Source organism: Drosophila ficusphila, unplaced genomic scaffold (genome assembly GCF_018152265.1).
Source record: "Drosophila ficusphila isolate 14025-0441.05 unplaced genomic scaffold, ASM1815226v1 contig_470, whole genome shotgun sequence".
NCBI classification, from domain to species: domain Eukaryota; kingdom Metazoa; phylum Arthropoda; class Insecta; order Diptera; family Drosophilidae; genus Drosophila; species Drosophila ficusphila.
In genome coordinates this window covers 2222398-2236925 of record NW_025064389.1, presented here as the reverse complement: position 1 = coordinate 2236925, position 14528 = coordinate 2222398, and the positions used below count along the sequence as shown (strand labels likewise).

Sequence of the window (14528 nt, the reverse complement as noted above, 5' to 3'; positions counted from 1 at the left end):
TCTTTATTTTGCTCCATGATTGCGACGCTATAACTAACGAACGACTTAAAAGCAGAGCTCGCAAATAACAGTCGACCGTTTCTCGTTGTCTGCTAATAACAGTCTTCTCCTAACCCTTTACGAAAAGTCTCAGAGAACGACCGGTTTATGGGTTCGAGAATGGGTTCGGTTGCGCTCAGACCGAAACCGTTTTTTTCTATTCGGTTTTGTTCTGGTTGCTCCAAGACCGTTTGTCATTTTCAGTGAAGCAAAAGGTCTTTTGCATATGTATTAGAATACAGTGAACGTATTGGCAAGCAAATCTTTAAAGATCGGCTTTGCGGACGAAATATATTAATCGCTACGTGAATTGAACGTGTGTGTGTAAATGCGAAGACCGTTTGCGTTGAGTTTTTCGGTCAATCGGTCTTTTGCTGACTCTCATTGTGCGAGCGTTTCTCGATCTGCTCCTTACGTACTGCTAATTGAAAGATCGAAATACAAAGAGCTCAACGAAAAGCGCTCAACAGAAAACACAAATGATGACAGCAAGGGTCTCTTGCTCAGAGCGAGAGAGTATGAACTTTTTCGGTTGTGCTCGCACCGAGAGCATAAGATGAAAAACGGTCGACTGTTATTTGCGAGCTCTGCTTAAAAGAAAAGACAATCAATCAAACACGTGTTAGGGCATGAAATGAGCTTTTCAAAAAGGTATAGTATGACCTGATCCGACGAATAAAACAAGAACTACGAGCTTTCAGCGCCAACTAGCGAAAATACCGCAAGACTTTTTTGATAATCTAATATTAGGTTGTCAAAAAAGTCTTGCGGTATTTTTATTGAATTTTCAATTACCAATCTGCTCAATATACCACATTGACAACAGTACACTTATTAGTCGAGCTGCTAGTGTTTAAATAATTTCAGATTGATTATTCGATTATGTTATTATTTGGGGCTAATCCAGCAAAGCGGGTTTAAAGGGCTCAAATGGCTCTACCTTATTTCTTGAAATTTTTCTGGGTCTGCCACTCTTTGTGCTAAAGGCATAATATGCACAATTTTGTATATATAAAGGCAATAAAACGCGCTGCACTGAGACCTGAGATTTCACGTTACTCATCTTCATGGATTTACCTCCGTTGATTCGATAGAAGCAATGCATTTATGTCAAGCCCTTAATGTCAGAAGGTCTGACCAGACCCTAAAAAAAATAAACTACAACTTTGTTCATTTTTTATTTTTTACATTGGTCTAAATATGTACACTTATGCATAAACTTTTTGTTAAACTTTCACTTTTATTCATTGTTCATTTTAATATTTTTACTATTGATATATTATTTATATAAGTGTATGTACTTCATTTAATGAAACTGATATTCCATATAACATTTTAATTAAATTTCTTTCATTATTTTTTACATCCCTTACCGAATAGAGTACACTTAACAAAAGTAAACAAAAGCATACATTAAAATTTTACCATGCTCTCCCCTGTAATGGCAAATATCCGCCACATTGCTGCTGATGTCCATTCGAAATAAAATTATTTTGGTTTCTATACGCCATTGCTAAACTGTTTGACATTAAAGTATTATTGCAGGGTTGCTGCAGCATAGCAACGTTGGAACCTCCAACAGTCCCATAACTAGCAAGTAATGATGAAGATGTATCCGGCGAATGAGAGTTCGGAGCATCTCCTGTTATAAGATTGAGACCACCCGTAACATTAGCGGTTACTGAGACGCCTCCACTACTAGCAGTACCACCATTATTAGCATTTGTATTGTTGGCTGCTGACGTGGCACTGTTACCAATCGATTGAGATTGAGTTGAACTATTTCCAGAACAAGGCTTGCCGTCTTTTACGAGTACCGGCACGGCCACGCGTCTTGGTGAGCTCGCAGACTGCAATTGGAGGACAAAATAAAAAAATTATTTATTATTTCAAAGGTTAGTCGAATATTTAGGAAACAGCTGTTGCATACATGGATTTTCAAATTGTAAATGTGCGAAACACAAGCTAACAAAACTTTATAAAACAAAAACATTTTTTTAACAAGAAAGAAAGCTAGCTTCGGCAAGCCGAAGCTTATATACCCTTGCAATCATCAAATATGGCAAACAAAATACATAAAGACTAAACAACCTCGAAGATATGATGATCTTCTTCCATCTGGAAGAAATCAAGTCGATCTGATCAAAAACAACGGCGTGAGAATTTTTAATACATTCCCTCGTATGGAAGCTATCCGATATAGTCGGCCGATCCGGCCCGTTCCGACTTATATACTGCGTGCAACAAACACACGACTTTTGGGAAAGTTTCAGCAAAATAGCTTTAAAACTGTGAGACTAGTTCACATAGACAGGAGGAGGGTCCGAAGTATCTCCTTCACTGCGTTGCGAACTTCTGACTGAAATTATAATACCCTTTTGCTCTGCATGGGTATAAAAAAATCAAGATGTAACCTGTGATGAAATATTTACATTGACTAGAATATGTTTAACACTCCAAGAAACAAATTTGTAATTTTACTTTTACGTAAGAACTTAATAGTAATTCCAGGCGCCCTTTGATTTGACTTTTTTAAGAACTATCAGGCCCAGCCAAATTTGTTTGACATCTGACCATCCAAATTATGTTCGTAAGAATGTCGAGATTTCAGGGCCTATCATTTAAGAGCTGAAATAGTGCTAATAAGCATGTGGTAATACCTCCAATATTATGATTTTAATTCTGTTTTACAGTACCCTATAACCTTTTTTTATTACTAACAATAGAAAAAGGAAGTGGTGGAAGGCGATATATAATTTAAATGAATGAGTCTCACGGTCACAGACCTCAAACAAAAACAAAATTGGTCGATTTGAAGGGTGTCATATGGATTCATCGATCAGAGCGGCAATTAACAAACTTAAATAGTCGGGCATTGACTTCCAAAAAAAAAAAAAAAAAAACATACATACAACTAATGCCATATAAGGGGATCCAGAGAAAGCTCTAAACGGTTATAAAATATTTAAGACAAATAGAAAAAGTGGTCAAGCACTCTTCCTCTTTAATCCCGGCATCCAATGCAGCCGCTCCCGGTTATCCGCACTCTCCCTTTCCCGGCATCCATTGTACCATGGAAGCATTTTTAGTCCCCGATTCACTCCCGGTTCCACAGGATCCTATTTAGTGCTTACTATTGGGTTGACAAGAAAGTCATGTCGTTTTTTTCAATATTTTCAAAGATGATTTATTTATATCAGGACTTATAATTAATCAATTATGTATTGTCCGTTTTGTTCGACCACTAATGACCATCTTTCGGGCAGCTGCATAATTCCGCGCTCGAAGAACTTTTTCTTTTCCAGAAAAGAATCGAGACAAGTGGTTTTCGACAGCCTCATCTGAATCAAAGTTTTTACCATTCAAAGAGTTTTGAAGAAAGCGAAACAAATGGTAATCTGAAGGTGCTAAGTCCGGACTATAAGGTGGATGTGGTAGCACTTCCCAATTCAGCTCCATTAATTTTTACCGAGTGACCAAAGATGTGTGGGGCCTAGCGTTGTCATGGTGAAAGACTATACCCTTGCGATTAGCTAGTGCCGGCTCCTTTTCTTTAATTTTTTCCGCCAAATTGGATAGCTGGCGACAGTACACATCTGAATTGATGGAATTCATTCCGTCCCAGCAGCTCAAAGTGCACTACACTCTGCCAATTCCACCAAACAGACAGCATAACTTTCCTCTGATGGATATCGGCCTTTGATGTGGCTTGGGCTGGCTCATCTTTCTTGCTCCATGATCTTTTTCGTTGGACATTATTGTTAACAACCCACTTTTCGTCGCCAGTAATGATCCGCTTCAAAAAAGGATCGTTTTTAATCCGTTGCAGCAGAGAATAGCAGATGTTGATACGCTTAGTTAGGTGAATTTCCTTTAAGTTATGCGGAACTCAAACATCGAGCTTGCTTACGTAGCCAAGTTTCTTCAAATGGTTAAAAAGTTGTATGCGACACTTTGAGCTTCTCTGACATCTCCCGCGTTGAATAACGCCGGTTTTCATCCAGCAAAGCCTGAATTTGTTCGTCAAAAACGGCCGATGGTCGACCAGAACGTGGGGCGTCTTTAACTCCAAAGTCTCCAAGCCTGAATTTGGCAAACCAGCGCTGACATTGGCGATCACTCAGGGCATCTTTACCATACACTTCGCACAATTTTTCGCGAGCTTCGAACGCTTTTTTTCCTTTTTGGAAGTAAAAAATCAAAATATGCCAAAAATGCTCACTTTGGTCCTCCATGTTTAATTTACTATAGCTTCCACAAAGGTTATCGAATAATTACCAAATTTTCGTCGATAGTACCCAAGACAATAAGCTTTAAAACGATACTAAAAAGTGTGACCCTGGTGCTCGATTAGTCGTAAATAAATTAGATTAAAAACTTTTACTAAAAAAAACGACATTACTTTCTTGCCAGCCCAATAGTAACAAATTGTAAATAAAGTAAATTAACGCCGGTCGACTCCAAGCCGAATTATTTCCAGTGCAACAAAGTGTTTTTTTCTTCCCTTGTGATCGTTGAGGTCCCTAGCTCTTAATCACAACTTGCAAACGACGCCGGACCGCAGTAAGATTTTCGAATAAATATTTCGCCTAACTTTCTGCGTGATTTCCAGTGTCAATTAATAATCCGTTTAATAAAATCTGATCCAACGACAATTTGTAATGCAGTTTGATCTTCATGTTGTTCCAATTGTGCACGGCCATCATTACCATTACCTAGTTCTCCTTTGATACATATAAAAATTTTAATTTTAATTTTGGACGTTGATTAAAGTAGTACCACCCAATACACCTTTGTTTTTTTATTATGATTTGGAACAGGGAAAGTGTTTCATCGGGAAATTGAAGGTATATACAAATTACATACTAGACGTCTGCATAATTACATTCATAACATTCGTCTAAATGAAAATATTCGAATCGAATAGAATGGAGTGAGTGGAATGATGCAAATGAAATGACATTGTATGAGTGCAAGCCTGTGTTCCTCTCTTAATTTTAGACGTCAAACGAAATGAGAGTGAATGAACGAAACGAAAAGTGAAATGAGAGATTTGGCTATGCCTTGAATACTCGAATCATTCGAGTTCTTGCTTAGGATTTCTGTAGGTACATTCCTTTCTTGAGAACTGCAGCACAAAGTCAAAAAATTTTGCATTCCAGCGAGCAGCGCGGCTTCGGAACGTACATTTTCAAACGCAAGAAATTTTTACAGAATAATTACAGAAAATCGTTGTAGCCACTAATTCGGAAAATATTAACAAAATAATGTTTTTGCATTCCAATTTAAATTAGTTGTAAGTTATTGTTAATTTAGAAATAAATAAAATAAAAAACCATAAATATAAAGCCTTTTCGGATTCGAAGAAAATTCACTGCATTTAATTTGTTTTTATTTCCTTTTATTTACATTTGCAACTCGTATCATTCGAATGAAACGTCTCTGTTTTCAACGTTCTCAACTCACTCAAGTCGTTTCCTTCTACCTGCTCTTTGTGCAAATGAGTAAGCGAAAGAGAGCCAACCCTCTCACTCCATGTTGGCTTTGCTCTCAAATTCACTCAACTCATTTTGAGCATTGTGCATTTGAATGTGGGTTTTTTGCCACTCATGCAGATGTCTATTACATACACTAGTTCAGGGGTGCTCAACGCCTATGCACCGAGTGCACTTTTGTTTTTGTAGAGCTCTGTGCTTATGGGTAGTGCGCCCATAAGCACCGTGCATATGGGCTTCGATTTGCATGCGAAACAAAAACAATTTTGCTTGTTTCTTCATTACATCTCTGTCCGTCGTCACGCTTATCTGATCGCAATGTATTTTGTTTTTGTTTTTTCCTCGAGCACATGCACTGAAACTTATCTTTCTGTCTGCGTTGGCTTTTGATTTATTTCGGGGTTGACCATCGTAAGTGTTATGTTAAATTTTTTGGCGGATCAAAATGAGTGATGAATTAGAGAGCAGTTTTTTTTAGCATAAACTTTAAATGCGAAGTACAATGCTTAATATGCTTCGTAGTTCTGGAGGTAAACACCAAATACATTCTCTATAGGCATTTTTCTCTCAGTGCACAGCTGCACCCCAACACAAACGCGCCGCTACATATGTACACGTTTTCTTGTGGATGTGTTAGTAAACGCACTGCCATAAGACGATCTTGAGCACCCCTGCACTAGTTGCATATACAAATTGCATTGTAAATCTAATCTTTTTCCTAAAATAAATTCTAATTACTTTTAGGTCGATAAAATGTTATCTAAATAAAATTTAGCAAGCTATTCGATATTTTTATTGATATTTATTGGTATTTAAATGCCAACAATAAGGTGAAGCAATTTTGGACGCCGGAAGCGTAATAGTGCAAGGCTAAGCAATTTGCGGCAGAGCCAATCTGATGAGCAGCGTGAAAACTGAAATAAATTCGAATGATCTTGTTCATTCGGAGTACTTTAAATAATCCTAGACCTGCGTTTCGTTACGATCCTGCATCAATTACAATACAGATCAGTTTGTATTATTATTTTTATTGCAATTCGGGTTCTTTAAGTGGGTGCTCTTTGGAGAGAATAACTCAGGTGGATGATCTTGGTGTTCTTCTGGACCCAAAATTAAAATTTTCTATCCATATTTTGTCTATGGCAAGTAAAGCCAAGAGTGTTCTTGGATTTATGAAAAGGTGGTCAAAAGAATTTGACGACCCTTACATAACAAAAACTTTATTTATTTCGCTTGTCCGTCCCATTCTTGAACATGGATCACCGGTCTGGAGTTCCCAATAGGGAGTTCATTCGGATCGGATAAAAAATAATGTTCACTTTTTGCCCTACGTGGCCTAAATTGGGGAATTTTAGTAGACTTATTCTAATTAACTTACCCTCCCTAGCCAACCGTATATCAATTTCTGACCCTCTGCCGCTCTTAAAGCGATCACTTCTAAGTTAGAAGTTCTAACATTCCTAGCACATAATTAAATCTAATTGTGTTCTTCCTCATTTTCCTCGCCCTTTATTTATTTTTCTAAGTCGCGACTCTTTTCTCGCGAACCGAGCCGTATGATACACGGCAGCGCCCCTCGGTCGGTTGGGCGGAAGGTGTGGAAGTGGGACACGCGAGCAAAAAAATAAAAAAATAAAAATAAAAATATAAGGAAAAGGATAAGGAAAAGGAATAGGATAAGGAAAAGGATAAGGAAAAGGTTAAGGAAATGGATAAGAAAAAGGATAAGGAAAAGGACAAGGACAATGATACAAGGACAAGGAAAAACGAATTGGAATGTTCGACGTCTGGGAGCTATCCGATATAGTATAGCCGATCCGGTCCGTTCCGACTTATATACTGCGTGTAATAAGTACACTACTTTTGGTAAAGTTTCACCAAGATAGCTTTAAAACTGAGAGACTAGTTTACATAGACAGGAGGACAGACGGAGAGACGGACAGACGTACAGACGTATTTCGATTCAGATCGTGATGCTAATCAAGAATATATATACTTTATGGGGTCCGAGGTATCTGCTTCACTGCGTTGCAAACTTCTGACTAAAATTATAATACCCTTATGCTCTGCAAAGGTATAATAATGGAACAAAATAATGGAATATTAAGTTTAAAATAGATTTTATGAAAAAAAGCCCGCGAAGTTTAAAATGAAAATTCACTTTACTTTTTTAGCATTTGTCGTACTAGCGAGTGTGAACCTACTAGAGGTAGGAAATTCGGATCCAAAGACGGTGACAAAGGCGCTGGTCAGCCAGTACCATGAATGGCGAAAGGCGATGGATATTGAATATCAAAGTCTTCTGAGGAATGGAACTTGTGAGCTAGTGGACGCCTAAATTTAATAAATTTGGATCTACAATTAAACGAAATGCTGATGACAACATTGAAAAACATAAAGCCAGACTTATGGAACAAGGCTGTGGTCAACACATGCGCGTTGATTACAACAACACATACGTACCGTTAGTCAGATATCCGACTATTCGATTGATAGCAGTATAGTTCAGTTTACGTATATGTCAATCACATTGATATCGTGGCGACTTATTTGAAGTCTTAAGAAAGATGTATACATCGGACAGGCAATATTTATCCATCAAGCCAGACCGAATGCTATATGTAAGCTGAAACAGTGGATCTAAACAGGACATGAATGGATTATGAGAGAAATTTAACGAAAACAGCGAAGCAGTTGATCGAGGACCTGTGAAGTATTTTTGAGGATTGAAAGTTGAGCGAAATGGGCCGCGTGGCGACATATCTACCATATTCATCAGAATATGTATACCCAACACTTTTTAGCAGAATGGGAAATGGATTTGTGTAGGTTAACATTGGGAAAAATTTTGGAAAAATGCACGGATCAGAATTTCACCCAGCTAGAAGATATTTTTAAATATCAATCTTTAAATGGAGCTCTCAACTATTTGTCAATAGCATAAATGCCAGACATTACTCACACGGTATCCAGATTGTCCGAGTACAGTAATCATCCACACAAGAAGCACTTTACAGTTGCGAAGCGATACTTAAAGTACTTAAGCGATACTTAAAAGGCGCTTCTAAGGGTATAACTAAATATGGAACTAATTTAGAAAATCTTATTTGTTACACAGATGCAGATTGGGGATCAGCATCGTCTGATCGGAAGTCCAACAGCGGCCATATACTAATGTTAAGCGGGAGCACCGCTGGTTTGGAAAGCCATAAACCAAAACTAGTTCGATGGAAGCAGAATACTATGTGACAAGGCGCAAAATAAATTGTCTTTCAACGAAGCCTTCTTTCGGAAATGAGGTTTCTAGATCTTGTCAAAGAAGAAACGATTTTAAGATCCAACAACCAGGCGACAATTACTATTGACACCAACCCGATGGTAAATAAGAGGAGTAAACACATCGATATCCGTTTTCATTTCGTTCTTGAGCAAGTAGAAAACCACTACTACGTTTCTAGAATAGATAATATCGCTGATGTGTTTACAAAAGCCCTTTCCAAAGAGAAACGTTCACAATGCTGTAAATTAATGAATTTGTAAGAGATTCTACACTTAATTAAATGACTCTTGTGAGGAAGGATAAACCCACCCCCACATTTCAAACACATCGTGTTCCATTTCTAGTTATTATTTGTATACATACATATATTCGTTTATATTCTTAGTCCTATCCACAATTGTTATTTATATTATTAAGATTGTTAGTTCGTAAGATCAAGCCACGAAGCCAGACTAATTTAAGTTAGTTAAGTTCGAAAGCCTAAGTTTAACTATTCGCTCCAGGGCTGTAGATCATACGCAGGGGTTATCAGGAAATAGTAGCGATAGGATAGTATTGAAAGGGGAGAAAACCGATAGAGGGGAAGTTACGCGCTGCCATGTGGCCGAAGTTCATGGGTCTTTCTCAAATAGCAGCCAAGGCGAACAGACCTACCACTCTCCAGCGGAAACAAAAGGAATGAAGCCAAGGATTCTCGTAGTAAGTTGAGATAAGTAACAGAGATACATAGCCGAGTCTGAGTGCAAGTTAGAAAATAAAACAATAAAGACCAAGAAAAGAAAATCGCCTTCGGCATCCTTTTCTCGGGCTATGAGTCGGTAGATAAACGTTTTCGGTTTTCGATGTTTTCTCAGTACAACACGGATACCCAGCTGCCCACAAGAAGCACAGGAAAAGAATCGTCTCCGGTATTCTCTCTTCGTTGCACTAGTTTTTAGCACCCCTTTTTTTTATCGGTAACTAAGAGGCGCCCATGTAAAAGAAGCGGCCACGCCGTTCGAAAATCCCGTTTCTGAGATAAAGGCTCTGCCCCACCTTAGTACACTTTGGGTCATCGTGTTGCGCCAGAGTCTGCTTATTCAGTAGACTGCGGGTACCCCGATCTCTTTTCATTACCAAGACACTTGGAAGCCCTGTCCCTATTCGCTACCAATATTTTTTTTACAAATCTGTAAGAGAACCTAGCCGTATTGAGTTATATCGCGCCCCCAGAAAAAGCTCCTTACAGATTGGCACCCGAACAGGGACGAATAATGGACGAATAGTTTTATGAGTTTGGTTTGTTTTCCACCGCGAACCAGATGGCCTAAAGACCCATGTCCCGGTCATAGTGATTTATAGTGAAAGTGCAAAAGTGTAGGAGACTAGGAGATCCCGGAAGTTCGTTCTTCGTCGCACCCACGATTCAGCGACGCCGCATCAACCAACCGCGCCAACGTCGGGAGCGCCCCTCGCCGCACACATCAGCAGTACCTACCAGCCGCACACCAGGGAGCGCCGCACACCGCTCAGCGACCCCGATAACCCCAGCGAGGCCGAAAACCGTTCAGCAACGCCGCTTACCTCAGTAGCGCTACGCACCTCAGCGTACTTCAATAAGGCTGCTTACCGATCACCGCCACCGCACACCAAGGAGCGGCCCCATCGCGCGCCCACCAGCGGTGCCCACCACGTGCACCAGCTGCGCACACCAAAGCCTACCAGCGAGCCTATCAGCGAGAATTCTTTGGTTCGATCGCCCAGGAACTGGAGAGGATCTACGAGAAGCTGCTTCCGGAATATCAGCTGTTCACAGGGGCGGATTAAGACAATTTGCCGCCCTAGGCAGTTTTGATTTTGCCACCCTAGACTGCAGCCTAATTTTCACCTTTAACAGTCGTAGTAGTGTTAACAGTCGAAAATTGCCGCCCCTAAAAATTTGCCGCCCTAGGCAGCTGCCTATGTTGGCTATACGGTAAATCCGCCACTGGCTGTTCATACGGCGGCACGAGTTTTCCTCTCTGGAGCTCTTGCCCCAATTGGTCACCGCTTTCGAATTCGCTTGGGATAGGAATCTCGCTCGGCAAGCGGCCCTGACTATAACCGCAAGTTGGAACTTTGGAAGACAGAGCCTCACTCGGCCTCGACCCCAACAACGGATGCACCTCACCCAGCCGAGACAAGGACAGCAGAGACCAGCGATATCCAACCAGATGATCTCCCAGGGAACCGAACCACTTATCGACGTCGCCAAAGCCTGTAGACGCTGCGACGAAATAGGACACTTTGTTCTGGAGTGTCAGAACCCACCGGTACTACACTGTGGGACAGTGGGAGATACTTCACCCGCACCGGGAAACGGCCAGGATCCCCGCCCACGCCGGAAGCGAGCGGCTACCCACACAACGCTCCCTCACCACTAGATTCCCCACTCCGCATGTCCGGGGAGAGAATCGTCGCCAGTGTGACCATCGAGGGAAAATCTTTTACGGTGACCATCGACACAGGCGCCTAGCGGAGCTTAGTCAGTGAAGCGATCGTCCACCAGTTGAAGTCGGGGAAAAAGACCAGGGAAGTCCTAAACAGGATAGCCCTGAATGACGGATTTTGAAAGGAAGTCACCAAGATTTTGGAGTCAGAAGTTTGTTTGAACAACGAATTTTTACATACGACCCCGTTGTTCTTGTCCACAATCTTAGGTGGAATGATCCTCGGCCAAAGGAGGTCAGTGGCATTCGCGCAGCCCTGATCTGCGGACAATTCTGCCTGAAATTTGCTCCCCCTACCGCTCGGAGGGCGGAACCGGCCCCAGTAGCGGAGGCGACACCCACCGCCGCAAAGCTTCATTTTTCGGGCATACAAAAAGATGCCCCAGGATTGAAAGGTTATACCACGGAAAACCAAAGGACACCCATACCCACTCCGAGGACGGCAGTCAAGCCCGACCCTGCAGAAGGCCACACCATGGAAATCCAAGGAAGCAGGAAACCCAGACGACCTACAGTAGCAATCGGACGTCATCAGTGCCAGGACCAAGAACCCCTCTTGTAGACTCCCCACAGGCGGAAGCAAGAGGACGACTACTATAGGAGCAACATATAGCAACAATTTGGATACCTCCCCAGTACCCCCAGAGCTATGCTGGGAAATCGGCAGATACCAGTTGCCAGCCCGCGCGGATGCCACTATTGCAAGGAAGCGCAACCCACTTTGGAGCCACTACCTTCACGGCCATCTGGCCATCGCATCGGAGGACTCATCCCGATCACAGGCATCCGAGGAACCCAACGATGAATAAACCACCCACTTCCTACAGGGTGAGTTACAGCTTTTCGACAAGCTCAGCGGGCATACGACCAAAGAACCCGAACATGCAGAGAATCATCGACGAAACAAGTGGATGAATTACTACCAGACGACCGAATCGAGCCATCCAGAAGTCCGCACAACGCCCCGTTGGTACTAGTACGGAAGAGGACCGGAAATATGCCGATGTGCGTCGATTATCAACAGCTCAATGCATATTCTGTTTCCGATACGTAGCCACTCCCGCGCATCAATCACATCCTGAAACGCTTACAAAACGCACGTTTCATCTCTACGCTGGATCTTTCCACTGGAAAGTCAGTCCTTTTGGACTCCAATCTGCGCCAGTGATGTTTCAGCGCGCTCTTGACATTGTCATTGGACCAGACATGGAACCGCACGCCTTCGCCTACTTGGATGACATCATCGTCATCGCTGCGACGTGGGAAGATCATGCCAAGAACCTCCGGGAAGTATTCCGACGGCTGCGTGAAGCAAAATGACGACTGAATCAAAGCAAGTCCAAGCTTTTTCAGAGTATTCCTAAGGAAGGGAGTTAAGTGGCACTGGGAGGAACCCCAATAGCAAGCATTCGAAGACCCCAAGGCACGCCTTACAGCTGTGCCTGTATTGGCTTGCCCAAGCTTCGAGTACAAGTTCGAACTGCAGACGGATGCCAGCGATAAAGGGCTTGGAGCAGTCTTCACACAGAAAATCGATGGGAAAGTTTTCCGCGCCGCCCTGGAGACCAACCAGATGGCTTCCCAGTAACAGGATAGACATTATAACCTACGACGACCGCAACTCGGGTTACAGGTGTTAGTCCGACTACATCACCTGTCGAAGACTAGTAAGGGGATCAACGCAAAGCTTGATATAGTTTCTTTCACCGCATATCATCAGACTCCAAAATGCGACTCCAAAAGGAGACCCGGAAAAGACAGACGGCGGGAGTTGGAGACCTAAACGAGTACCACCAGCGCGACGACCAGACCACCGACTCAGCAGGATCCTCAAGAAAAAGCGCGTCGCCAACACAGTTTTAATTAAAAAGCACACCGCCAGTCTAAACATGATCATCTCGCTTAGAGAACAATGCAGTTTGAATTAAAGGAAAATAAAAATAATATCCAGAAAGTAAAGAGGGGGTGTGAGGATGAATAAACAAGATTTCTGTCGGCCGGGAACCGCGTTGCGCCAGAGCTGTTTTCTGAGTACAACGTGGATACCCAGCTGCCCACAAGGAGCACAGTTTTTAATCGGTAACACAGAGACGCCGATGCAGAAGAAACGGTCACGCCGTCCGAAGATTCCGTTTTTGAGATAAATGCCCCGCCCCACCTTAGTACACTTCGTACAGTGCACTGCGGGTACTCCGATTTCTTTTTATTACCAAGTCACACGGCAACTCCGTTCATATTCGCCGACAATTTTTTTTCTACAAATTTATCTGTAGAGAACCCTGGCTGAACTAACATAAATCTAGGTCTGAGAAAAAGGTCCTTACAATCTTACCCAACAAGACGTGTTTTCCTTTTGTTCAAAGTTATAACGCGGAACTTTTATAACACTTTTTTTACATCAGTTAGGTTGGTCCTAAATAAAACGAGCTTAGACTAAAATAAGAAAGGAAGCTAGCTTCGGAGAGCCGAAGCATATATACCCTTGCAGTCATCAAAAATGTCGAAATATATCGAAAATATAATAGTGGCTAAACAACAACGAACTTATGTAGATGTTTCTATTAACTTTCTATATTTTCGACGACAGTTCATATGACGGCTATATGATACAGTCCTCCGATTTTAATGAATCTGAAATTCAGATTCTGAATTCAAATCGAGAGTCATTAGAAAACTCTAGATTCCAAAAGTTGAACTTATCTAATGAAAAACAACGATGTTATCCGTTATTTTCCGTTAATTTTATATCCATTATTCCTATGGCTGCTATATGATATAGTTCTCCGATTCTTATTAATTTTTTTTCTCGGTTCAAGGGTAGTTAGGCCAATTTTTTAAAAATCATGCTTGTGGGATAAAAAACAACGACGTTATCATATTTTTTCCATTATTTATATATACAGTAGAATCCGGTTATAGCGACTTTCAAGGGACCAACGATTTTTCGTCGTTATAACCGGAAGACGAACTAAGCAAAAGGAACAAATAAACATATTTTTTTGTTTATTTATGGTTGCCGTCTTCGTAATAGGTTTTTAAAATAAATCAAATTGTTTTTTTAATTAAAACGAAACATTTTAAAAATTTTATTCAAAAGCATGGGTTTTTCATAATACTAAAAACTGAGTGAGCTTATTATTGCATATGTTGCATTTGCCGAATTTACGCTTTCAGTTTTATTCGGAAAAAAACAGAAAAAAACTAGAAATATAACGGGACATCTCATGGAATAGGCTCTGAGGTCTG

General features: G+C 41.2%; 1 protein-coding gene across 3 annotated transcripts in view; it reads right to left on the bottom strand.

Moving 5' to 3' along the window:
• Positions 1-1201: 1201 nt before the first annotated feature.
• LOC108098668 (thyroid transcription factor 1) overlaps positions 1202-14528 on the bottom strand; it is a 53092-nt gene continuing 39765 nt past the window's right edge. For all 3 annotated transcript variants that reach the window (XM_043208501.1, XM_043208502.1, XM_017201762.2), the window contains one exon: positions 1202-1889. In XM_043208501.1, coding sequence (XP_043064436.1) covers positions 1461-1889 — 429 coding nt within the window. In that variant the 3' untranslated portion in view covers positions 1202-1460. The remainder of the gene's footprint in view (positions 1890-14528) is intronic.